The sequence below is a fragment of the Halichoeres trimaculatus genome, unplaced genomic scaffold (assembly GCF_033239565.1).
Source record: "Halichoeres trimaculatus isolate MK-OKI-2021-1 unplaced genomic scaffold, fHalTri1.1 fHalTri1_scaffold_20, whole genome shotgun sequence".
Taxonomy (NCBI): Eukaryota; Metazoa; Chordata; class Actinopteri; order Labriformes; family Labridae; genus Halichoeres; species Halichoeres trimaculatus.
Genome location: NW_027437198.1, coordinates 17,151,837 through 17,176,347, shown reverse-complemented (window position 1 = coordinate 17,176,347; position 24,511 = coordinate 17,151,837). Strand labels below are relative to the sequence as shown.

The 24,511-nt window shown below is 41.8% G+C and overlaps 2 protein-coding genes across 4 annotated transcripts; both read left to right on the top strand.

Moving 5' to 3' along the window:
• The first annotated feature begins 706 nt into the window (after positions 1-706).
• Positions 707-11,674, top strand: gpr146 (G protein-coupled receptor 146). Its single transcript, XM_074695780.1, has 2 exons — positions 707-1,026; positions 8,393-11,674. Exon 2 carries the CDS (start codon positions 8,431-8,433, stop codon positions 9,430-9,432), a length of 1,002 nt encoding a protein of 333 aa, XP_074551881.1. The 5' UTR covers positions 707-1,026; positions 8,393-8,430; the 3' UTR covers positions 9,433-11,674.
• Positions 11,675-18,813: 7,139 nt separating this feature from the next.
• gper1 (G protein-coupled estrogen receptor 1) lies at positions 18,814-23,488 on the top strand. 3 transcript variants are annotated; one of them, XM_074696798.1, is made up of 3 exons: positions 18,814-18,877; positions 19,754-19,880; positions 20,903-23,488. In XM_074696798.1, the coding sequence occupies exon 3, from the start codon at positions 21,269-21,271 to the stop codon at positions 22,361-22,363; it is 1,095 nt and encodes a 364-aa protein (XP_074552899.1). In that variant the 5' UTR covers positions 18,814-18,877; positions 19,754-19,880; positions 20,903-21,268; the 3' UTR covers positions 22,364-23,488. The 3 variants fall into 3 exon arrangements, with proteins under 3 accessions (XP_074552899.1, XP_074552900.1, XP_074552901.1); XM_074696799.1 differs by lacking the exon at positions 18,814-18,877 and having other exon boundaries at positions 19,851-19,880; positions 20,908-23,488; XM_074696800.1 differs by lacking the exons at positions 18,814-18,877; positions 19,754-19,880 and adding an exon at positions 20,108-20,122.
• Positions 23,489-24,511: the final 1,023 nt, after the last annotated feature.

The window sequence follows — 24,511 nt, the reverse complement described above, 5'->3', positions numbered from 1 at the left end:
ATCCCACAAAAAGGAACTTATATGATGTTAAAACATTGTTCTATAGTCTTACATTAGATAATGGTGGACGGAGGGGGCGGGTACTCAGGCAGTGTGCAGCCCAACACAGACACAGGTGCAGGAGCCACAGAATCTCCGTGGAGCCAAAATTTTTATAATCGGCTACATTTTGGCCAATGTTGATTAATCGGTGACAGGCATAATCGGCCCGATTAATTAGCTCGACCAATTAATCGGGCGGGCTCTAATCAACATGGATTGTTACTTGCACGCTGTGATTGGCTGAGGTAACCACCTTTACTCTCAACCCAGAAACTTCCTGAGACAACTTAACATCAGCATACAAGCTGGGGAGAGGGCCAAGACAGAGGCCCATTGGTGACAATTGAGTAGGGTTATTTTCATAAAAATTGACATTTTATTTTAAGAAAATCCTGCAAACCCTACCTCAGACTGACCCCCTACCCAGGATGAAGTATGGCCACACAATTTTGGCTGCAATTTTTGAGTTTTGGACTTTGGTGGGCCTCTGATATTACTCTTTCATTTTGTTCACCTATATGGTTTGATGATTGCGTACGTGTGTGCCTGAATGTGTGTGTTCCCCCTAGTATCCCCTCGCGCCCCACCTCCCAGCTGCCCGGCCAATCAGGGAAGAGCACAGCCGTCCGGGCCTCGCGAACGAAGAGCAGCAGAGGCAAGAGAGCAGAGCGAGGAGGCAGTGGGGGAGGGTCACGTGTGTACACAGTGTGGGGCTCAGCAGCACTCCAGCAGTAGTAAAGTCAGAAACGGACAGCCCCTTTTCAGAACAAGCCTCGTCCGAAAAGTTGATAGAGGATGACCGTTCCTACCGACGTGCGGTAAAACGGTTGTTTTTTCTGCTTTTACGCTTTGAGCGCGCGAGGAGAGCCGAAGTGCGTATTTTGGACGTGTGTTTGTCAAATGAAACGACTGAGGAATGGCAGTGGAAATGCTACATCCAAACCTTATGCCTCCGTAGGTGAAACCAAGAGCTTTACGTTTCTGGTGAGTTTTTCCTCTCTTATATTTCATTTTAACCAATTAACGCGATATTTTTTCATGAATTATCAGACTATGCCGATAGAAAAGTTCAGTTGTCCCGTTAGAGGTAGCTAGGTGCGAGTGAGCAACTTAGCTTTAGTTGTGCCAACAATAGCAGCAGAAACGGCTGGATAATGGTGAAGCCGTGACAGCTATCCACGCTTTGATCTGTGCAGTCAAGTGTGATGGAGAGACACAATGTCCGCAATAACAAATAGACGTAGGGGATAGGCTGCACTTTTTTCCCTACCGCTGTAATAGCTTCACGGTTTTAACGACTGGTTTATTATCGGTAAACAACACTAGAGGATGTTTCTCACGGGATCAGCTTGCCTCGGGGCTGGGAGAAGTAGTATCAGTGTGATCAAAAGACTTTTAAGTTGAAAGCTCTTTGAGATGCAGAAGGAGGAAAATGTAGTTTCTGAGTTGTAGAATAACAACACATATTGTGGTTATGACATTTGCCATTGTAACAAAGCTAATGGAATGTTATTATTGATCTGTTAGATGTGCAGCCTTTGATAGAGTGGATATTAAGGTTGTCAAACTAAGATAATACTAAAATTCACAGCTAATTAAGATTTGATGGCTTTGTTATGATCACTTTTCTTTTATTATTCTCCAAAGATTTTAAATAACACTATATTACTCAGTTTTCATGAATGAATGTAAAGAGGTGACGTCTGTAGTCTCTCTTCATGGCCCACACATCCACCTGACAGTATCTCACATCAAGCCATGTTCTTTCTGCTTGAATAAATAAGAGCTCAGCAAATTAAACACATCTTGAGATTTAGCCTTTCCACTTGAGGTCCTCAACTTCATCCATGTGACCGAATGGGACATGGGCATGTGTGCTGTGGCTTAAGGGAAGTAAGCCTGCTTTGTGCTAAACACTGAACTCTGACTTTGTTGATTCCTGTCACAGTTCAACATGTTTGTGAAAAGAGGCTGAGGAAGCTGTCGAGACTGACTGCGACCTGTGCTTGACCAGAGATTTGATTACACTTGAACTTGAATTATGGTTTTCTCAAAAAGCAATTCTAAGATTTTTCAACAGTGAATCAATTCAGTCATCAAAATTTGGACGTTTTAGCTTCTTGGTTAAGTTTGTAGATTCACTGATTAAGAGGAAAAAGTGCTGGCAGGAAGCTGATTGATCTGTAAGTTAAGTTGTCTCGCCCATATCGACCAGGAATAATTCCTGTGACTCATTTCTTTCTAAACTAACCATGATTTCAGCAGAATTATGTAAAATGCTTCCACAGAAATTGAGTCTAAGTCAAGTATTTAAATCCCCTATGAGAGCTTAGTTATTTTAATTTACAAAATGTTTTGCAGCATTAGCAAGCACCTGAAGTCAGATCTCTTATTAATGCTCTCAGTTAATGGGCTGCTTTCCAAGAAAAGCAGGCAGCTGAGGAATTCGTAAAACCAGAAAAGATTCAGAGCTTTTCCTGAATGAAACACATACAGAACACAGCCACTGAACTTCAAATGACAGTTAATTACAAGGAGATTCTGTGCGTCAAGTGTCATGGTGTTAAACTCCACCTCTGACACTGCTGCGCAGTCACAACATGTGTAGATGTGCGTCATTTAGTCTCACTTTCCTCATGTGGTATTTTGTGTTGCAGCTACGCAGCACGCTGGTGCAGACTGACATAAGTAGTGAATCATGTGACATCACTCTCTTTACTTTTTTCTGAGAAGCGGCAGTAAATTCCAGTAAGGGAATATGAGGGGTGTGGGCCCAGCATGTCACACTATTCCCATCAGCGCGAGAGATCTGGCTTCAAAACGCTGAGACGTCAAGCACGTGGGCGTCACTGCTACGGGATCATGTTTGGTGGGGCTGAAGCATGCTGAAGCAGGGTCCGCCCCCCCTCTGGGAATATTTAACGTAACCACTCTTGACACAGAGCAGGGCAAGAAGTTCAGAGGGGGCTTATCTAAGTCTACGGCTGCAGTCTAAGCCGGGAAAGAGACCCAACACAGATTATTCTTTATGTTTTAACTCAGGCTCAGTCGTGTCATTTCAGGTTTGGCGTCTTTAACGTGAGCTACTGGAACTTACATGTACCCTGGTTTAAATTTCATTTAGTCTAACTTGTAGATATAGATTAAAATGTATGAGATCTGGGACACAATACAAAAACATTGCTTTATTACTGCAAGAAGAACGCCCATGAGAATGCAGCAAATGTACCACTTCGCCAGAAAAATAGTCAAAAAAATTAAAAAAGTTAATATCTAAATCTGTATGTAAAATCTGTTCGGAGGTGTTCTGGTTACTGATTTTCATCTGAGTGGCATCATCAGCTGATGTTTCTGTCTGTGTACAAGAAGTCATCATGTGCGGAGAGTAAATGGAAAAGCAAACTGTAGATTGTGATGCAAACCCGAAGCCATCATTTGTCATCTGTGGATAATAATAAAAGACAAATACACAAAAAAAATTAAAACTAGCTGGGAACCTGAAATGTTGACTCTTCATCCCAGAAGCTACAACCTAAGCTCAACCCAAGCATCACCTCCATCAGCAGCTTTCCCTGAAATGCTCCTGACATAAAATGCTCTTCTTCACTTTGAATGTAAACACAAACAGCTCATTCAACACAAGGCCATCAAGTCTCAGACTCAGCGTACATTTTCACCTCGCCTGTTTGTCGCTCAGCTGAGTGGAAAAGTAGAGATTTCATTATCGTGGGCTGTTGGCAGAATGTGCAGAGCCACAATGGTCTGACTCTCACAGCTCTGGAGGAGAAGTTGCAGGAAGTAAATTGATGCTGACAGTCTAGTTGAGATTTAGTGCACACTGTAGAAACTGCATGTTTTCTCCCTTTGGTTCTGCTTTTTCTCAAACTCACTGTAAAATCCTCTCTCAAGCCTTTTTCACATTTGTACGCCTGAGAAAATCCAGGAAATTTCAGGACAAACCTCAACATTTCCCTCCAAGTTGCTTCTTCTCAGCGTGACATTTTTCTCGTGTTGGGTGTGATAAGATAAGAGGTCTCAGGGACGCTGCGTTGGACAGCTTTTAATGTTTACAAGATATCCAACGGTGGGTTAGGCAGGGTCAGACAGCTGTAACAGCATGTACAGGCCTCTGAATATCAAGACATAAAGTTGTGTCAGAAACCTGAAACTATCTTGAAGACCACTGAGTCTGATCCAGAAAACTAAATCCAGGCAGCAAACTGCACCAAATAGATCTGATTAATAATGATATTGGTTTTTAAGATATCTAATTAGCATAATTAATAGTTAGATTAAAGTTTAGTTTTACTGTCAACCTGAAATCTGTTTACATTAATCATAATTTAATTTAAGCTTCCTTCTATTGGTCACTCTTAATATGGGGTCTGTATCATATTTTGTCATAACCTAAGCTCGAACAAACTTTTTCTATGTCTACACAATAGCCCGTTACCACCAAGCAATTAAGTTCGGTTCGTCTCAGCACAGCACGCGTTTTACAATGTTTCCACTGACTAATCCTGGGACAGACCCCCAAATAACCGAGACGAGCCATCCCTATTTTTTAGGACCTTCCGTTGGTGTGCCAGACTAAATTGAGCCGATCTCGGAAGGTGGAGCTACAACACTGCAGACAGTTGATTGGTCGAAAGAATCGTCACTTACTGCACGACAGCAGCTGCATTTCTCCTGGCGTCTCTGAAACAAAGCTTGACTGCACTTTGTATCAAAGAGCTACATGCCAATCACAAAGAGGACAAAATGCTGAATGTCTTCAATCGTTGCTTTTTGTTTTACTGTGTCACGTTTCCAAACACCCCTCCCTGCTCCTCTGCCGGTTTCCTCTGCACTCAGACGGGGCCATATTTTACTTGACCAAAAACACGAACGGACTCCCACCGAAAAAATCTGATATCGGGCTACATTCACGCCTTATTTAGAGAATTTTCAGCGCATTACTTTCACACAAACACCGCTAAATAAGGCTCTAGCTCTCATCGTGTCTCTTCGTCCTGGCAGACCACCTGTGTTTGTTTATATCTGGCACGCGGCACGCGCAGACTGATACACTAAGCGGCGAGTGCCTCGTAGCCAGCTGTGGCTCTGCAGCGGAGGTAGCGCCGTTTTACGGCACGATGAGAACTAGAGCCTTATTTAGCGGTGTTTTTGTGTGAAAGTAACGCGCTGAAAATTCTTTGAATAAAGCGTGAATGCAGACCGATATCAGACTTTTTCGGTGGGAGTCCGTTTATTTGTGTTTTTGGTCAAGTAAAATATGGCCCCATCTGAGTGCAGAGGAAACCGGCAGAGGAGCAGGGAGGGGGTGTTTGGCGCATGCGCCCTGGGCTTCTGCTGCACAAAAACACTGCTGTAGGGGTAATTTCTGCCCTAAACCTTGTGATAGGACCCAACTTGTTCCATCCCGGAGTATCACTTTAAGTGTCACAGTATTATGCTACTGATGCGGCTGTTGTCATCCAGCTTACATGCCGCCTACCATGAGGGGGCACAGTTGGCTGTGGAAACGCAAACTGCACCAAACTGTACTGATCTGAACTGGACTGCTTGGTGGAAACAAGGTTTAAGTAAAAGCTGGATTTGGAATTTCTGACGTTGCTGGTGTTTCAGCGTAAAGTGTGACCCTGTTAACTAGACACCATCAACCAAGTGCATCTCTTTGAAATGCCTTTAGTTTGTCATTAAAGACATTTTGGATGGGTTGCTCACTACTCTTGCCCCATTTCCTGCTCTTTCCACAGTTCTGTCATCTCCAATTAAAGGCATAAAAATCCCCACAATAACTTTAAAAATAATGAAAATATAAACTGGGATTAAGATGATGAGTATTTTTCATCAGTTGTTATAATCACAACTATCACCAGCATGTTTGGCAGAAGGTCGCCAATTAGCAAAGTCACTCTTAAGTCCAAAACACAGTTGCAGTCTTGTCAATAGGAGTTGACTCTGTGTTGTCTGACAACTGGCAAAGGAACTACCAAACATTTTTATGCTGTTAACAGCTTCAATTTAGAGTCTTACAAGCAAACTTTTCTGAAAAATAAAAGGGTTTCAAGAAAACAGAGGGCTAAAGAAACAGACAAAGCATATCAAAGGTGTGTCCATCAGAGTGCTTGGGTCAGGATGAAAACTCAGTTGTTGTTTTGTCATTGTAGATTTCATTTGCATGGAGTCAGAGCAGCTGATGGGTGGATGGTTTGCAAACACGTGCACACTTTCAGCAGTTCAAATTGCAGCCCTTTTTGGGGTTATATAATTGCACATCCCAATTGTAATTGCGATTAGACTAAAGGTGCAGCACTGCTCCGTTACAGGGCAGACATGTCAGTATCCTGCAGCTATCACAGCCTGCACACAGAGCCCATGTGGTAATAAAAAGGTGGCTCAGATGTCTGAATACTGCAGGTGCTAATGAATGGGGACAGGCACCCATAATGCAGAGCGTTCTCTTTAATTATCAGCAGCTTCTCTCCACGTAATTTTCTCCTTAAGTGATCATTGGATGAGTGAGGGGCGAGAACTACTGACAATCTACATCAAAGTTGGGAAAAATCTCCCTGAAAGGACTTAAGCTGATTACATACTGAAGGCCTGTTATAGTAAATGAGTCACCGTGTTCACATGAGGCCTGACCACTGTCCTTTTTCTGTAACTTTATACTTTCCTCCTCCTGATCCTGCCCCAGTCCAGCTCTGGAGCTCCAGCCTCCACTATAGTCTCATTACATCCAATTGGATTAGTCCAGAGGAGGGGCTGAGCCTGTGTGTGTTCATGTGTGTGTATATGTGTCTGAGGCTGAAGGCCAAAACGGTCCCTCTGTTGTGGTGTTACGTAAGAGACGAGAGGAGCGCTTCCCCTTTACTGGCATTGTTAGTCATCCTCCTGAAAACAAAACAGACCTCATGTACTTTGTATTTCATGAGGGAGTTTTCAGTAAAATTCATTTTTTGTAAAGTTTGTTTGTTTTTTGGATGACTTTCTTTTTCTTTTTAAAGGAGTTTTGGAAGAAAAGCCAAACATGTGGAAACATCGCTGCAAATTTACAAGGGAAACAAACACCGTGGAATGTTTTCACAGTCTTATCATTTTTTCTTTTCCTTGATCAAATTTTCATTAGCTGAGTTTAAAACTGACCTGAGCTAGTTTTGAATGTTGTGACCTCAGTTTTTAAAAACCTGCTGCTCCATCAGCCTCAATCACAAACGCTCCCGACATGTGCATGACCATTTTCCATGACCTTGCCCTGAACTCCAACCCCCGACCAAGTCCTCACTAACCCTCAGCCGGAGCCTGCGTCACATTTCACTCTTTATAAATCTACCCATCACCACGTGCCCAGCCCCCGTCACTGTTCCAGTAACCTGAACAGAAGGTGCATGTGCTCCACTCACAGCAGTCTGTTAAGTGCCTGGCTGGAGAAGTGTTTTTTCTTTATCTGGCTGCTCGGCCGTGTGAAGAGTGAAAAGGGCAAAAGAAAAAAGCTTGCACAGGCATAAAAAACTGGCTGCAGTCAGAACGGCTCTCAAACAGGAGTGGCGAGATTTGACGCTGAGCCAGCAAATGAAACATATTGTGAGGCGTTTGTTTTCAGCCAGTCAGATGCAGTGAAGTGAAATTAACAGTGTTACTCAGTGAATAATAGGCATTCCATGGCCGACGTGTTTTTGTGTCAAGGCCTCGCCTGCTTCTCTTGCCAGCACAAAGTGATGACAGAGAAGCTGAATTGTGCTCATGGGCGATGTAACAACTACAGATTGTTTTGTTGGTCATATATTTGGATAGGTTAAACCTTAACAACTATGATTGCTGGAGTTTTTAGCAGAAACCTTCATGTGCTGATACTGAAAATTAACTTGTTTAACATTTTGTTCACCTAGACTGTATAATGACTAGGGATGGGTACCGAATTAGGTACTTTAATAGGTACCGACCAAATTCTGCCAAAAGTACCGGGTACTGATTCACGTAAAATCAACAGGTACCATGTTTGGGTACCTAAAGGCATCCTTGTGACTGTGAGGGAGTGGAAGAGTAGGCAAGTTTCCATGCTGGTCATGAACACAGCACTGCAGGATTATATATTGAAGAATAAACATGTTTTTACTGAAAAAAAAAAAAAATTATCATCAAACAAGTTGATATTTTTTACCACATAAACAGAAAAAAGTACCGAAAATTGGTACTGTTGAGTACCTATACCGATTGCCAGGTACCGGGCATCAGTACCATATGGTTTCACATGTAAAAGGTACCCATCCCTAATCCCTTGTCACATAATGAAATGTTTAATCAGCCCTGTGATTAACTCTGTTTCCCCTCATTTTGCCCACAGTGGACCTGTTGAGACTGGACCTGTGTGAGAGCCCAGCGATGTGGATCTGCATGGTTTACAATGAGACGGACAGCAGCTTGGACTTCCGGCTCTGCCAGGACTACGGCCTCATTTTGTCCATCTTCTCCCTCATCTACCTCCTGGTATGCTTCCCTCTGGGCCTGTGCTACAACGCTCTGCTGGTCGTGGTCAACCTCTCCAACAAGGTGTCCATGACCATGCCGGATGTTTATTTCGTCAACATGGCCATCGCAGGACTCGTGCTCAACGTGGTGGCCCCTGTGGAGCTACTGAGCTCCACATTCACGCGCTGGCATGTGTGGGAGTACAACAACGAGGTCTACATCACTCTGCTCATCCTCTTCAACATCTCCTCCCTGGTCATCATGTACTCCACCACGCTGCTGAGTCTGGACTACTATATAGAGCGAGCGCTCCCTCGCACATACATGTCCAGCGTGTATAACACCAAACATGTGTGTGGGTTCATCTGGGGCGGGGCGGTGCTCACTAGTTTCTCTTCGCTGCTTTTCTACGTGTGTAACCACATCTCTACGAAGATGGTGGAGTGCTCCAAAATGCAGAATAAGGAAGCGGCTGATGCCATCATGATGTTCATCGGCTATGTGGTTCCAGCTGTGGCTGTTCTTTACGCCTTTGTGCTCATTTTGCGCATCAGGAAGGAGTCTACACCTCTGGATCAGGACTCTGCCCGCTTGGACCCTTCTATCCACAGGCTGCTGCTCGCCTCAGTCTGTATGCAGTTTATACTGTGGACCCCGTTCTACATGACCCTTCTGGTACACACTGTAGCTGGTGCACCAGGGTATATTAGCAACGCACATTACTTACCTACCTATTACTTCCTGAGATGCGTGTCCAAACTGCTAGCTTTCTCCAGCAGCTTCGCCATGCCGCTCATGTACAGGCAGATGAACAAAAACTTCTCCAGCAAGCTTCAGCGGCTGCTCAGGAGGCTGCACTGCAGAGACCAGTCCTGCTCTCATGAACGCTCCACAGTGCAGCAAGTGGTGACGTGAGATCTGCTCTTTGGGGGATTGCAGACCCTCTCCTCCCTCTCCCCCCTTTTCTAACCTCTTGGCCCAGCCGGCACTTATCCCCCCCCCCCTGTAGAGCCAGTATCTAAGCGGGCTTTCTCTGCACTCTGGACTGTGTTAAGAGCGACGCAGTTGACTGTGGAATTTCCTGTCACCTTCCAGATCTTGATCTGATCTTTCCAGCTCTGCAGAGGGAGGACAAATCAAGCAAAAAACCACTAAGTGCTGTTATTTTATGTCACACAGTGAAGCTCTCCACTAAGACTCTTCTAGTTTGAGTGTGGTCACTTGGCACAATCAGCCGATGGCTCACCCAGTGGGTCACACAGACATTCAATGAAATATCCTTGGAACAGGGGATTTTTTTTTAGCACTACAGCGCCTCCTTGATGTGTTTTGAATAATCTGCTGATAGTGTGCAAGTTTGACTAATGCTTGACTGCCTACATTTCACTGTAGAGTATAAATATGCTGCTAGATACATTTTCAATCCAAAAAGAATCATTTACGAATGATGCATGATGTTTTCACTTCATGAGCAACCAGAGAGCTTAAACTTTAGATAATCAAGTTACACCAAGGTATTCTGTCTCTTAAGATGATTGAACTTGAATGAAAAGAGTTTTTTGTCCTTCTACATAAATGTGTTAGAGGTGACTCCTAGGTGTTGATATTAATATTCAAGTGCTATGTTAAAGGACTCCTTTCAGAACTTGTAGCCTGATTTCAAAAGCTATTTTTGCTCTTGTACCAGTACTGTCCTGAAGCTGGATGCATGTACTGGAACAGAGACGTGTTCTCATTTTGCTTCTAGAGTCTTGATCTAAAAGAGATTAATCTTGCATATTTTATAGACCTCACAACACATCATCCACACAACACACAGAACTACACAGATTCCCTCTGTTAAGCTCATATTCAGGGTTTAGACATAACCAGTATACCTCTAGTGATCTCTAAAGAAATCACATCACCAGTTGACCATAAGCAAACCCACTTAGTAGAAATCACCTCAGATAGAGCGTCAGCCCCGTATGAGATTCATGAAGCCGTGCCTCTGCAGGATTTCTGCGTAGAGAGCCTCACACAAGGTCAGTGAAGTCCCCACAGGGTCGCATAGAGGCCCTGAGGAGGTGGCATGTACATTCCTTGAATTGTACAAGCACTTTTAGGGTAGGAGGGATGTTTTGTTTATGGAGATATGAAGCTTCACTGAGTAACCATCAAAAAAAAAGTGCAGTAGATGCAGTTTGTATCGTAGCGCTGCTCAGATCCATTGAAATCCTTTCATTGTATGCAAAGGTGCTTTGCTTCCTCGCCTTCCTCTTAGTAATGGGGAGAAAATAGTCACAGTACAACAGCTCACTTCCCATGTTGATTCTGAAGGTTCATTTCATTTACACATCAGTTTATTTTGTATGTGTTGTCTGATTGTGAGGGCCAGTTTATTAATCATCCTGTGAACAGATACATGAGTAGGAGGGGGGCATTCATTTGAAGAGAAACGTCTTATATTTCACTCTGTTATTGATAAATGATAGTAACATATCTCAAAAGCTAAAAACAAATCTTTTACACAAGTGTGCTTGATTTTTCCCTGCCATGTTGGAAGGATTACCTGATGTACTAACACATATTTGATGATTTTTCATGTCATTTTTATAAACATCACATCAAAGATAACTGTAATTCAGAAGTATCTCATGCTATAGGGATCATTTCTGTTTCATTTCTGCTGCATAACCCCATCCACATAATGTGTATCTTAAATCAATCATCGAGAAGTACTGTTTGTGTTCAACTGAAGCTGTGTGTTTACCTTTTGTGCTGTCTCATAAACAGACTTGTGTGTGACACAGTTAGTCTTTGTTTGAAATCAGTTCAAAGTCCTAGAGCTTACTCTTCATTCAGAAGCGGTAGTAGGCCACCAGTCGCATGCAGTCATATGACCAGTGTTTTTTAAAGAAGCAAAGCTTGTGACTGTTTAACAGATGGATTTCAGCAACATTGCAGAAGATGGCAACTAACAGGATCACTGTACTGTGAGACATTGGAGATTCTCCCACTGTAAATTGAACAAAAGCTTCAACTAAAGTGTTTTGAACAATGGTACACACAGAAGGTACCATTGGCATTCAACTTGAAGACCTGCAAGAAACTTATTTTGGTTATAAAATAGCAGAGAATTAACTTTCAGATTGGATCTGTACCTACACTAAATAAATGAAAGAAAATTGTGATAATTCTTGTGTCCTTAGTCATTTATATAATGATCTATATATTGTTATTCTACAAAGTGCCTTACTTTAACAGTTAAATCCTATCAGTTCTCCTTTTACTTTTGCATAATCTTTTAAGTAAACATTATTTTTGAAATCTCTCACCTTACATCCAAAACAAACTATTTTTTAGAGGACATTATTAAAAACTCCCCCTGTATGGCCTCTCCACTCACTGCGCTGTTGAATCAAGACTGATGAAACTCGACTCCCATCAGACCAAATTCATACTGCTCTGCTCTGAGTTCTGTTTACCATTCTTATATAGGGGCATAATCTCATTTCAGAGCAAAGACTTTTGGGTAATGGCTGATGAGTTCAGCTAATTCACTGAAATTAAAGCACCCAGAACATTCTAAAGTGAAATCCAGATTCCTATCCAGATAGCCTTCAGTATATAACGCTAAAACCATAAAGACTTGACTGTATATGTGTATTTTAGAGATGCATAGAAAGGTACCATGCACTTTGAAAAGTACAAAATTATCCAAAAGACATGAATATCACCACTCCTTTGCTCAATTGAGGCCAACAACTGTTATGAACACCTGCTGTGCCGTCTGTCTGAACAACGCATTTTTTCTTCTTTAATCTTTTGTCCAACCTCCTCGTTGTTACTAGTTTACCAAACTTAGCATTTAGAAATGAAAGATGTGTTTGTGAAAACAAAGCACTGTACAGTTCTTTCTATTATTCCAATCCTGTGGTCATGTGACCCAGTCAAGGTGATGAGCAGGTTGTAGAAGTGTCACCCTCCCCCATGAGTGGCAGTGACGGTAGGAGTGGAGAAGGATGCCACAGTTCTCCTCCTTCACGCCACACTGCTAACAACAGATTGCTTGTGGCAAGACCCTTCAACCACGCCACTCAGACTGGGGAAGACAGCGACATTCCTGGCATTCTGAGAATTGTTTTGTCTTCCGTGGGTCTGACAGGCCAATGCTGATGCCTTTTTCTTGGATAACAATGTTGCGAAGGTTACATCTGATAGCAACTGCAAGAACTGTGGTACTGCCTCCAAGCTGTAGCTGAAAAAGATAAAAGGAAGTCTGTTGTATTATCCTAGTCCATTGCAATTACTGCTACAGATGCCATTTCAAAGGGAAGGAAAACATCAAGCATCTGCTGCATTTTTTTACAGTAAAACCAAGAACTAGAAATGACATTAGACTGTAGAAAGAGAAACACAAGAGGTTCAGCTGGAGGATTCTGCCAATAATTGCACTGCTAGTATGTGTACTGGATGATGAAGTTGCTCTTGCATGTGCCATTTTCTTTCTCTCAACTTGTATTTTCCCATATTTTAAACATAGATATAAAGTAACAGTGCTGGTTGTTCATACTAGACAAGCAGGTTTTCAAACTGCTTCATACAGTTTTCCTGGAGGCTTCTTCCATTCAACACAATACCCCATCAGTAATATCAAATATGATTACAATCTGAAGTTGGTATGGCTACAACATTTTCCAAGCAGATTTTGGGCTGTAAAATCACTCTAAATAAACTTTACACCACAGAAAAATCTGGCAAAATAACTTAAACCATCAAAAAAAATGGATTAAGCCTACTTGTGTGAGTTGTTTGCTAGCTTGTTTTTTCACTTTAGTGATTTTATTAGTTTTATTTAAGTACTTTTATGTTTCCCCAAACAATGCATTTTTCTCTACTTTCTTTGACAAAAGCAACACCCTAACAGTTTGGGAAATAGGGTCTGACCTCTGTCTTTTCTTTAAGGTATTGTAAGCAAGCTATAAGCTAACTGCCTTCATTAGCTTGCATTAGTTGTCAAACTAGTGATAAACCGATAGCAAGCATGTCAGGCCCACAGTTCACAGAACGCAGACTGAAAGACAGTTTTAGAAAAGAGGAGACCCTCTTCTGTTGGGTAACTTGAGCAAGGTATAAGCTAACTGCCAACATTTTTCTCAGCTAACAATAATGTCAAGCTGGTGACAAATAAAGAAATTAGCCCATTTGTCCAACAGTAGTCAAATACATGTAACATTTTCAGAAATATGGACACCACCTTCTTCTGTAAGGTATCTTTATCAAGCTAAAAGCTAATTTCCTTTGTTAGCTTGCATTAGTTGTGAACCACTGTGACAAAATGAAAAAAGAAAGAAAGTGAGTAAAGAAAGCCTGTCTGGCCAACCATTAGGAGGGACAGACAAGTACATTTAACCGTTTTAGAAATATGAATACCACTCTTCTGTATGCTAACTTTAGAGAGCTGTATGCTAACTGCCAGCATTCTTGATTAGCTAGTATTAGTAGTTCGGCTCACTTTTTATTTGTCACTACCTCATCTTTCCAGCTGTGGAAAGAGAGACAGAGGCATGAGGACATACAGATTTCACAACTTTATACCAATTTCCTTTGACTTTTGTCAACTGAGCTGCCAACCAGCATTGCTAGCAATTGCTAGTCTATCTGTCCAACAGTATTCAAACTGGCATTATTTATAAGCACAATACCATTTTTTATTATTTAAAAATAATTCTTAAAAACTTAATTTGCAGAAGGAGTTTAAGGGTTTTTTTTGGATGGAGTTAGTTGTTCCTGTCTATTTCCTGTTTTTCCATTAAGCTAGGCCAACTTGCTGCTTACATATAATTGAAAGAGCAGACATGAGTCTCTTTACCTTATTTATTAAGAGTATGCTTCCTCCAGATGCACTTGGCCAAAAAATGGAAAAATCTCTCAACTGTACAATCACCTTTGTGTCTGGAAATGGGATAAAGCTGACCTAGCACAGCTTTTTATGTGCTACATTAGCCTTAAAGTTGTTTTTCTTCTTTAGAGGTTCAGCCAGACCAAAAGCATGAGGGTCAACTTCAGTCACACATACAGCAATCCAGATCAGACCACCTATGTAGCCAGAACATTTGGCTTGTGGTTTTAAATGTTTCAACTGGCTCTCAACCAGATTACACACATCCACACACGAACACTCTCCTCAACCGCTGTTGATTTTCTCAATGTGTGTCAAATTGGGCAGCAGAATGGAAAGAGGAGAAGGAGTCGAGACAGGTTACAGTTTGTGTTTTAGAGATCTGTCTCACGCTGGGATCCGAAGAGTCAGAAAGAGGGCAGTAGAATAAGACCCTTTGCCAACCATCTGGAGCAGTAAAAGTGTCAGATCCCAAGAAAATAAATAATGTTTTGATTTCAAAACTGATAATTTTAGAGAAATCTAACAAAAGAGGGTAGCATTTTTTTTTTTGCACAAGCTGGAAAGTGAATAAGGCAAGGAACAGAGCTGTTAAAACAATGCAAAAAAAGCTACGGAAACTGTTAGAAAACATATCAACTGATTAATCATGTCAACAGAATAAGAGTTGTGTCCTTGAATTCTTCAGATCAATACAGAGACTTCTGGAAAGAGCTTTCATCTCTGACCCACCACCTCACTTCAACTCTGGAAAGACAAGATGCATTAAAAACCACCCTTCCTCCCCTGCCAGTCCTATCTGTTGCTTCTCCTCTTCATAAATAGAAGCGGAGAAGCTTTAACAATGAAATCCCAGCATCAGCTAAATATCAAACGTGCCCTGGAAGTAGTGCGGAGGAGCTAGGCTGTGCAGGATGATCCACTCAGAGGTTGTGGTTGTGGCTGTGGGAGATGCTGGATGGAGCCAGCAGCACATCAGACTGATAAGTGGAGGCAGATGAGGGTGTTGTACCCTCCCTCCTGTTTTAGACCTCCCACTTTCACTTCCCCAACCACAAGCAGTTAAACCTCACAGCACTGGCAATGTTGTTAGCTTCATTAGACAGATGTTACTGGGTGGCAAAGTTCTGTTTTTTTGCTTGTTTTTCTTTGTTTTGTGGTCATTAATTATGCTATGGAAGATTTTTTTTTGTATTATAGTACATAATCGTAGTTTTTATCATTGAAAATAGAAACATAAATGTTGGGCTTTTATTGTTATTACTATGTTGTTAATTAAAGCATTAGCTTATTTATAAGTAGCAGTATTTTCACTCCTCGTAACAAAAACCCTGAACTGTTACTTTAATCATAACATCAGTCTCTCTTTCAGTCAGCCAAAGCTTTTGAAGGTCAGGTTTTCAGCACCCTAATGTCTGTACAAGTGGGCCACCAAGTGGACTTGAAGAAGTAATGCATCCTGTCTGTTCACCCCCCCTGCAAGTAACAGTCAGAGATTTTTAATTTGATCTGGTTGGAGCAAACAAAAATAAGGGTTGTAGATGATGTGCTTCAAAAAGACATTAATAATAATAAATTAAAAAAAAAAAAAAACAGACCATGGGGTAAAAGCCATTACAAAGCACCTTTTGCCTTTTATCTGCTTGTGTTTCTTCATGAGATCTAATTTACCCAGATTAAAGGCCCCATATTTTGCTCCTTTTCTGCAGTTTAATATGGATCAATGATGTCTTCATGAAATGGTAGTAACATGTTTTGGTCCAAAAAGCCAATAAACCACGCACAGCAGCATTATTTCCAGGCTCCCATAGCCCCTCTGTTCAGAACGATCTTATTTAGTGGGTGTGACCTTCATATGTTAATGAGCCACCGCTGATACTGCCCTGCTCTTCCGCGTCACTGAGAGCGGCGCCATGAGCTCCGAGTGCACAATGTTAAGAAAACAGCGAAGCTCGTTTTCTGTTACATTGCAGGCTAAAACAACAGGCTAACCGCAGCTACAGTTAGTATCCTGAAGCTAACACAGAGACAGGGGGGACACTGATGAAAAGCTCTTACGTCTGCTCCACAGCACACTGCATTTAAAATACTCACATTTCCAGGGTCCGAGGTGTGTTAGTGGATGGTTGGTAATGTGCCTGGATTCAGGACCCGTCTATTCCATATCCCTGTGTTGTACTGTCCAAAGTTGGAAAAGCAGTCAGCCGAGAAGTGACTAGCACACACATGCACAGTTTTACTGCGTGTAGCTGGCACATTTCCTTGATAAATGAACTCTAGCCACTTAGTCTAATTTTTCCCGAGATGGGAAGCTTGTGCGAGGAACTATGTGGCTGTTTACAGCTGCTGCTGGAGAGATTTCTTTCATGGAGAGGAGTGGGCGGGGTGGGGGTTTGGGGGTATCTGCTCTGGTGGACCAAACCGGTCAGACTTGCTCCTGATTAGTCAAAAAAGGGAATTGCTTACGTCAGCAAATCCCCAAAATCCAAACAGCTCGTTTTTTAGGTCAGGATTTTACATTCACAAGCACTACTAAGTGCAGGTTTTGTCATTAAATATCATATTTTGTGGGCTGGGAGGAAAACCAAAGACCCACAAATTTCACTAAAAGACTTAATTAGTAATTTTTTGCATAATATGGGACCTTTAAAAGGCACAATTGCCAATTTTTACCTGCCTCGTTTCCTTGCTGCATTTTACAGTCTCTAACAGTTTCGAGCACCTTTCCACAAGACTAGCCTTCACACCCTCTCTTTTCCTTATCTGTGGGAAGTCATGCAAACTGAATAACCGAGATTTCAGCCACCTGAGAGAAAATTGCACAAATCTCCCGTGACTGACCTCTTAGGTTTTCTCCCCTCTTCTATCTCTCTATTCAGCTGCTGTATCAGCCCTCTACTACAGCTAAAATCCTTTCTTTCTACCCCACAGAGGCTTTCCTGTGACGTCTTCCCTCTTTTCAAACCCAAGTTAGTTTGTGCCAGCTGCTGTACTGACCTTACCCGCTCCTTCACACCATCACTCCTGCTGTGCTGGACCACTTCCTGGCTACCAGAATAGATCTGTTTCAAGACATGAGTCAAGATGTGTGTGCAACTCACTCTCAAAGAGATATAGAGCAACATGTTGATGCACAGCAGTCTTTTTTAACATTTACCTCTCTGTCTGTGATTTAGCTTCTTCTGCTGTTCCAATTGACTCTTATTTTGAGCTTCTGGTGGCAGCATCTGTGAACATTAGCCCTGCTACAGTGTTCCGTAGGTGTCTGCTTTGAGAATCGGCACATCATGTTTGACAGACCTGGATAGGGCTTGTGCAAAAGGGCATCTCAAAGCTGATGTTCCACAAAATCAACAAGATTTATTGCCAAGAAGCATGGTTCCGTGTTTGACGAAAAAAACTATCCAACTCAAATTTACTTACTATTATTAGTTTTAAACTCCATAGCTGCACTTCATTGAAATTTTTTTTTTACACTAACTGCAACTTTTTTACACACTGTATATTTCATAACTCTTCTTAAACCTGTTTCACACTTTCATGATTTTTTTTTTTTTTCTGAACAAGTGTGTATGTGGGTTCTGGTAAATCCAGTGCCACCCTCAAGTGGACACTTAAAGAACTGCAGTTTCAAGCATTTGTCTTTTAGCATCTTGTATCTGTTGTGAATCCGTTCACAACAGAATAATGGCCACACACTAAGAGTGCAAATGGTCAAAGTGTGTGTCATACAACCAATCAGACGGGGTGAAGGGCTGTTCAGAGGAGTAGTACTTGATAGCTCTTTGATACCATAGTGTTACTGTGTGCACATATCAGTCACAGGCCCAAACAGTGCTACAAGTGACTGATTTTGTGAATGCTAAAACTGGACTATGGTGTTAGCAAAACTAAATTAAGTTTCATAACAACTAAAAGATCCTTAAATGATTTTTTAACTTTTGCTGTAAACAAAGGAAACAGAGTAATAACAGTAAACACTAAAGTAACTTTATGAAAGCACATCGATTTCTGTCTGTCTGTCTGTCTGTCTGTCTGTCTGTCTAAGTGAAACAATTAGAGGATACCATTTCTATCAATCTCTCAGGCTTGTGGTTCTTTATGTTTTTTCTTCTATCAACCATTTAAATGATAACAGTGAGATTGCTGGAAGACAGTGTTTGTAAAAAGCATCACAGCTTTTCTCTCTGAGGGTGTTTCAGAACAAAACAGCCCCCATGTGAATATGGTCAGTTTATCAGCCAGAGGCTCAGTACAGTTCATCCGAAGTCTGATTTTTTCATCTGTAAATCCTACATTTCCCACCGTCAAAGCTTGACTCTCCCTGAGCCTCCCTCCCTCCCTTCTGTTTGTCTCACAGTCAGGACCCTGGAGCTGGTGCACCATGCTGCCAAAGGAGCTGCAGCCCCGGACCCCCAGGCAGGGATCCAGACTTGGCCTTGTCTCCTGTCTCCCCTCTAGCTGTCTATGAATGAAGTAACCTTCCCACTTTCTGGAGACCTCTGAGTCACAATCTGCCATTTTGAAGCTATCTAAAACTGGTGTTGCCATGGAGCAGAGACATTTTCCTCATCTGCTATCCTATAATTCTTAATAACTGCCTCTGTTCTCTGATCAGCTCTTTGCAAGAATGTTAAAGTGATCTGCTTGGTCTTGCTTAATTTAATCAGGAGTATTACCTAAGATGAATTAGTTGCACAATTATGCTTTCATATGATGCAATCTGCCTGGTATTATCATAAAAATCTATTGTATGTCTGCAATTATTAATGCACCCCATTCTAGTCAACCTCAGATAGTTTTTCATAGGTGCAGCAGCATGATGACATATAATGGAGGAGTTCAAATTATACTAATGTTATTCTGTGTGCTGGAGCCAAGAGTCTGTTCTGCTTCCTCCTTATTAAGACTGAAAGCTCACAATTTGTCCTAGAGCCTTATAAAAATTAAGTGTTCAGGATGAAATTAAACTTTTTCAGTTTGGGTATCAATCAGTGCAGATTGTTGGTCAAGTAAATTCCTTTTTAAGGATCTGTATGCTGAGAGCTAAAAGGAGGAAAAATACTGCAAAAATATAAGTGGTCCCCATGATAACACAACCTGTTGGAAGCAAACTCCACGCTGTAATTATTTGCTGTCCAAACTTTCCTTTGTGTCAAAATCAGCTCTCAGCCGGTTCAGTTCCTGGATCTTTGCTGATGCTTGGCGGACACCTGGAATCACAAACTGGGCAAAAAGAAAAGAGGCAGAGGAGAGGGAATGTGACGAAGCATGTTGACAAACCGTGGGTGACAGATCATCTCTTGCCTCTCCGTCTCTCTCTTTCTCTCTCCGCCCTCCTCTCCTCTGCAGACAACAGGGTTGGGCCAAACAGCAGGTGGTGCAGAAGAGGAGCCCGGACATGGGATTTACAAATCTCTGTGTGTCTGACTTCTGTTCTGGACGAGCATGGAGGAGAAGCAAATCCAGGATTTTAAAAGTAAGTGCCGTATCTTTGCTCTTATTTCAGAGCATGGATTCATTTTTTAATTGCTTCCTGCAGCACATGAAAGCAACAAATATAGAGTAAGTAGTCCACTTACTACAAGTCTTAGTTAATTTTCAGGGAGGATGGGGCATTCTCTCATGCTGTGTGATCAAGTTGGATTATAAGTAGTTTGTAATGTCATCTTCTTGCTTCATTGCAGGGCTGAATGTAGTTTGACATCTCTGGTTAAAAATGTAGGTAGGAATTGAGGAAAGTCTTTTATTCTTTCATAGAGATTCCTGTTTTTCAAAAAGATAACTAGTTTAGATATTGCTCTGACCATTCATCATTTTATCTACTTTTAAAAATCCTGTTACAAATTGTCTCTGTCTTGCACTTGCATGCATGTCCTGTATGTGCTGCAGTTTTGCTGTGAAGACTACTGCTAATAACAACGCTTTAATATCGCAGACCGTTTCCCCTGGTTGAAATAATATCCCAAGGCTAGTAAATGTTGCCAAGTTCACGTTAGCCAAACAGAATACAGTCTTCCCATCATTAGAGAAAGTCTGAGCTTTAAGGGCCTGAAAATGATCCGCTAATGAAGAGGACGGATGATAAATTTTGAATCTAAACTCACTGATGTTGCCTTGAGCCTTTAGAGCACCAAGGTTCACAGTGTTTGTTAAATGTTAATGACAAATATGTCTTCATCTCAGCAATTAAAAGTCAACAAGTCAGGACACGTCGGTTAGATCCCGTGAGCTCAGATTGGCTGAGGATTTCTGAGGAGGATTTCAATGCATCTGTTTAAGTCTGAAGCTTGAATTTTAATGTGCCTCCTCAAGTGTCTGCCATTTGTCACCTCTCCTGTCTCACCTGAGTGCATGTTTAACAAACTTAATGTTAAGATTTTTGAGGCTGTCTCCAGACTATGCTTCTTTGTTTTTCTCATGTATCTTCATACAGCATAGGTTTTCCAAGTTTTTTCTCCATCTTGATCCTCTTTCATCGCCTGTTTCTTTCCTCCGCAGCTCAGGTGTCACAGTAATAGCGTCTCCAGTCGAGGTTTGCTGAATAAAGATGCTCCCGGAGCAGCACTCGAGTCAGATGACTCAGAAGAGAAGAAAAAAGTTCAACCTCTAATCTAAGGTGTTTGGACAGCGTGGATGATGTGAGGCGTCAGGTTACGGAGGCCAAAGACGTTTTAAAAACATGGAGGCGCTTGTGTTTTGCGTCTGGAATCTATTTGTAGATGAACCTTGATCTCATCATGGGGTCAAATGATCCGTAACTGTTGTGTCAAAGGGACCTGACTTCTGCATAGATGATTTGTGTTTTAAAGACACACCAGTGGGAACTACCAGGGTCTGATAATGTAGCGTCTACAGGTGACTTACATGTGGCCTCTGATTCAAGACAGTCCAACCACAGTCAGTATGGAAGTGGAGACAACCTCTGTAGTCTGGATTTATGTGAACAGCTCAGAACATCTGAACACTTCGTATGAGTACAACACCACAGATCTGACTGAAAACACCAATTCTTACATAATTGGACTCTTCCTGTCCTGCCTTTACACCATCCTCCTCTTTCCTATTGGATTTATCGGTAACATCTTAATTCTGGTGGTGAACCTGAACCACAGAGAGAAGATGACCATCCCTGACCTTTATTTCGTTAACCTCGCTGTAGCTGACCTCATCCTGGTAGCAGATTCCCTCATCGAGGTCTTCAATCTCAATGAAAAATATTATGACTATGCTGTCCTCTGCACCTTCATGTCCCTTTTCCTACAGGTCAACATGTACAGCAGCATCTTCTTCCTCACTTGGATGAGCTTTGACAGATACGTGGCCTTGGCTAACTCTATAAGCAGCAGCCCGCTGCGGACTATGCAGCATGCTAAGCTCAGCTGTGGCCTCATCTGGATGGCGTCCATCTTGGCCACACTGCTCCCTTTCACCATTGTGCAGACGCAGCACAGGGGCGAGGTACACTTCTGCTTCGCTAACGTCTTTGAGATCCAGTGGCTGGAGGTAACAATCGGCTTTTTGGTGCCTTTCTCCATCATCGGTCTGTGCTACTCTCTGATTGGGCGAATCCTCATGAAAGCACAGAAACACCGCGGCTTGTGGCCACGACGGCAGAAAGCCCTGCGCATGATTGTGGTGGTGGTTCTGGTGTTCTTTATCTGTTGGCTGCCGGAGAACGTCTTCATTAGCATCCAGCTACTGCAGGGCACAGCCGACCCAGCACGGAGGACTGCTACCACCCTGTGGCATGACTACCCGCTCACAGGCCACATCGTTAACCTGGCAGCGTTCTCCAACAGCTGCCTCAACCCCATTATCTACAGCTTTCTGGGAGAAACCTTCAGGGACAAGCTGCGGCTTTTTATAAAGCAGAAGGCCAGCTGGTCGGTGGTGAACCGCTTTTGCCACCACGGCCTGGATTTGCACCTCTCTGTCAGGAATGATGTGTCAGAGGTGTGACTGTCAATGAAGCTCGCAGTCCGCAGAATGAGCTAGAACTTCTTCATATCATAATGATATACAACTGAGAGTTGAATATTACCTCAGCTTTTCTCTTCTTCTGTTTTGAAGCTTTCTCTTGTTGCTAGGTCTCAAGCTTTCTTCCTTTCTGAACAAAAACACAGAAGCACTAAGTTTGTATGCTCAGACAAGGACTTAAACAACTTACTGTGTGTATCTTACAGTAGAATACACTGCACATACCATACTTAAAGCTATTTCATGTTATCTAAATTGTTGTTGTGTTTTCAGTGTTTGATGGCTTTAATAGAAATCCCTGAATTTCGCTGTTAACTGCTCAAAATGGTCATTTTTCAAAAAATCTTACCGAGACTTGTTAAAATGATGAGTTGAAATGATGAGGTCATCACAGCAGGAACTCCTGAATGGTTTATGACATTTACAGGGGTAGTCCTGCCATAGTTCTGCTATAACAGGCCTCCAGGGGCCTCCAGGGGATTGGCCAATCAGAGGGAAGGGGTTTTGATGAGTTGGGAGCCTTAAAGACACAGCAGCTAGAATAAAAACAGAGGCTGAAATAACAGTTTTCTAAAACATGAATGTCAGAAAAATTGGCATTTTATAAAGAAAAAAATTATGAAGAGTGAGTATAAGGTACCAAAGGGACAGTATGAGGCCTAAAAGATCACAGTGCATCCACTTTAACTCCCTATGGCAACACAAAATGGGGTTGAATTGATATGTAATTAATAACATTTTCATTCTTAGCAAGGCAAAACATTAGTGCTTTTCACAAGACACTTTTCTTTTTTGCTCAGCTAGTCGCTGCCAAAGGCCATGATATGTTCTGTTTTGTGTCTGTTCAATGCCTCTCCTCTTTAATTTTTCTAAAGAGAATTATAAAATACACATGTTTTTAGAAAACAATGTCCAAAATCATGATCTACTGATTGCTTTTGGTGTCAGCAATTAGAGATGACTCCTTCATGTGGATGGATTTGATAGAACTTGTGGGATCACTTTGCTGTTGTTGTACAGTTATAAACCAATCAGAATCCAGAACTTATTACAGCTGGGTAATGAGCTGACACTAACACACTTTTCAGTTTGGCCTTCATATGATTTTAACTCGAAATAAGGTCCTTTTTTTCAATGGATGATAAAAGATGGCTTGTTGGTGCAGTGTACATACAGGAGAACACGCAACATTTGAAATAAACTTGGATACTTTCTTGCTTCCCATGTAAGGACACTGAAGCTACCCTGTTTATGTATTGGCATTTATTCTTGTTTGGATCACACTAAAAGCCTTCAGCACAGATGTTTTGTTGGAATTAGTCTCCAAAGTTTGGTGTCTCAGATTATGGTTTACATGCATGGATGAATGCACTGCAAAAACTGAATCTAAGCAGGTGTTTATGAGTTGATATGAGCCAAATTTCCTGATATCCAATACAAAAAGGATGCCTGAGTCAGAATCAGAATTACTTTTTAAATCCTCTCCGGGACATTGCTTTTTTGGTACAATGTTGACCGTGTACAGAATTGTCAATAGGGGAAGTGAAGTAAAATAAAGTGGTTATTAAGTTTCTTTAAACAATAAATAATGTTTGATACAAGAAACCAATTAATTAGATTGCCTTACTCCATTGGCAGATAAGGTAAATGCTGCTCATGTTTAGTCAAATAAGAGAACTTTAAAATAAGCCATAATAACTTTCTTAGATTTCAGTTTTTGCATTGTGAGGGCCTGTTTCAAAGATGGCTATACCTCTAGTCAGTTCCTGTTCGCCAGACAATAGAGCAAAGAGGCAGGTGTTGTTTTGCCAGCAGGAGTTCAAACTGGGTGAGCACATCCCTTAATGTTGGTACTGATTCAATCTTATGCCCTAACCCATCTTAAACATGACACTGATAAACAGTAATGACCCACCCTATTTGATAGGCAATGGCCTGTGACAAACTATTTTTATGTCTAATGTGTATTTATGCGTTTTTCAGATTTATGTTTTTGTCTGCTGGCAGGTTGAACGTGCTCACGAACATGTAAGATCAGACATGTTTTGATACTAGACTCATCATCATCAGAGGCCATTTCCTCTGATTTGCTGAAGTACATGATCACTTGCAAAATGCTAATCTGCTTTT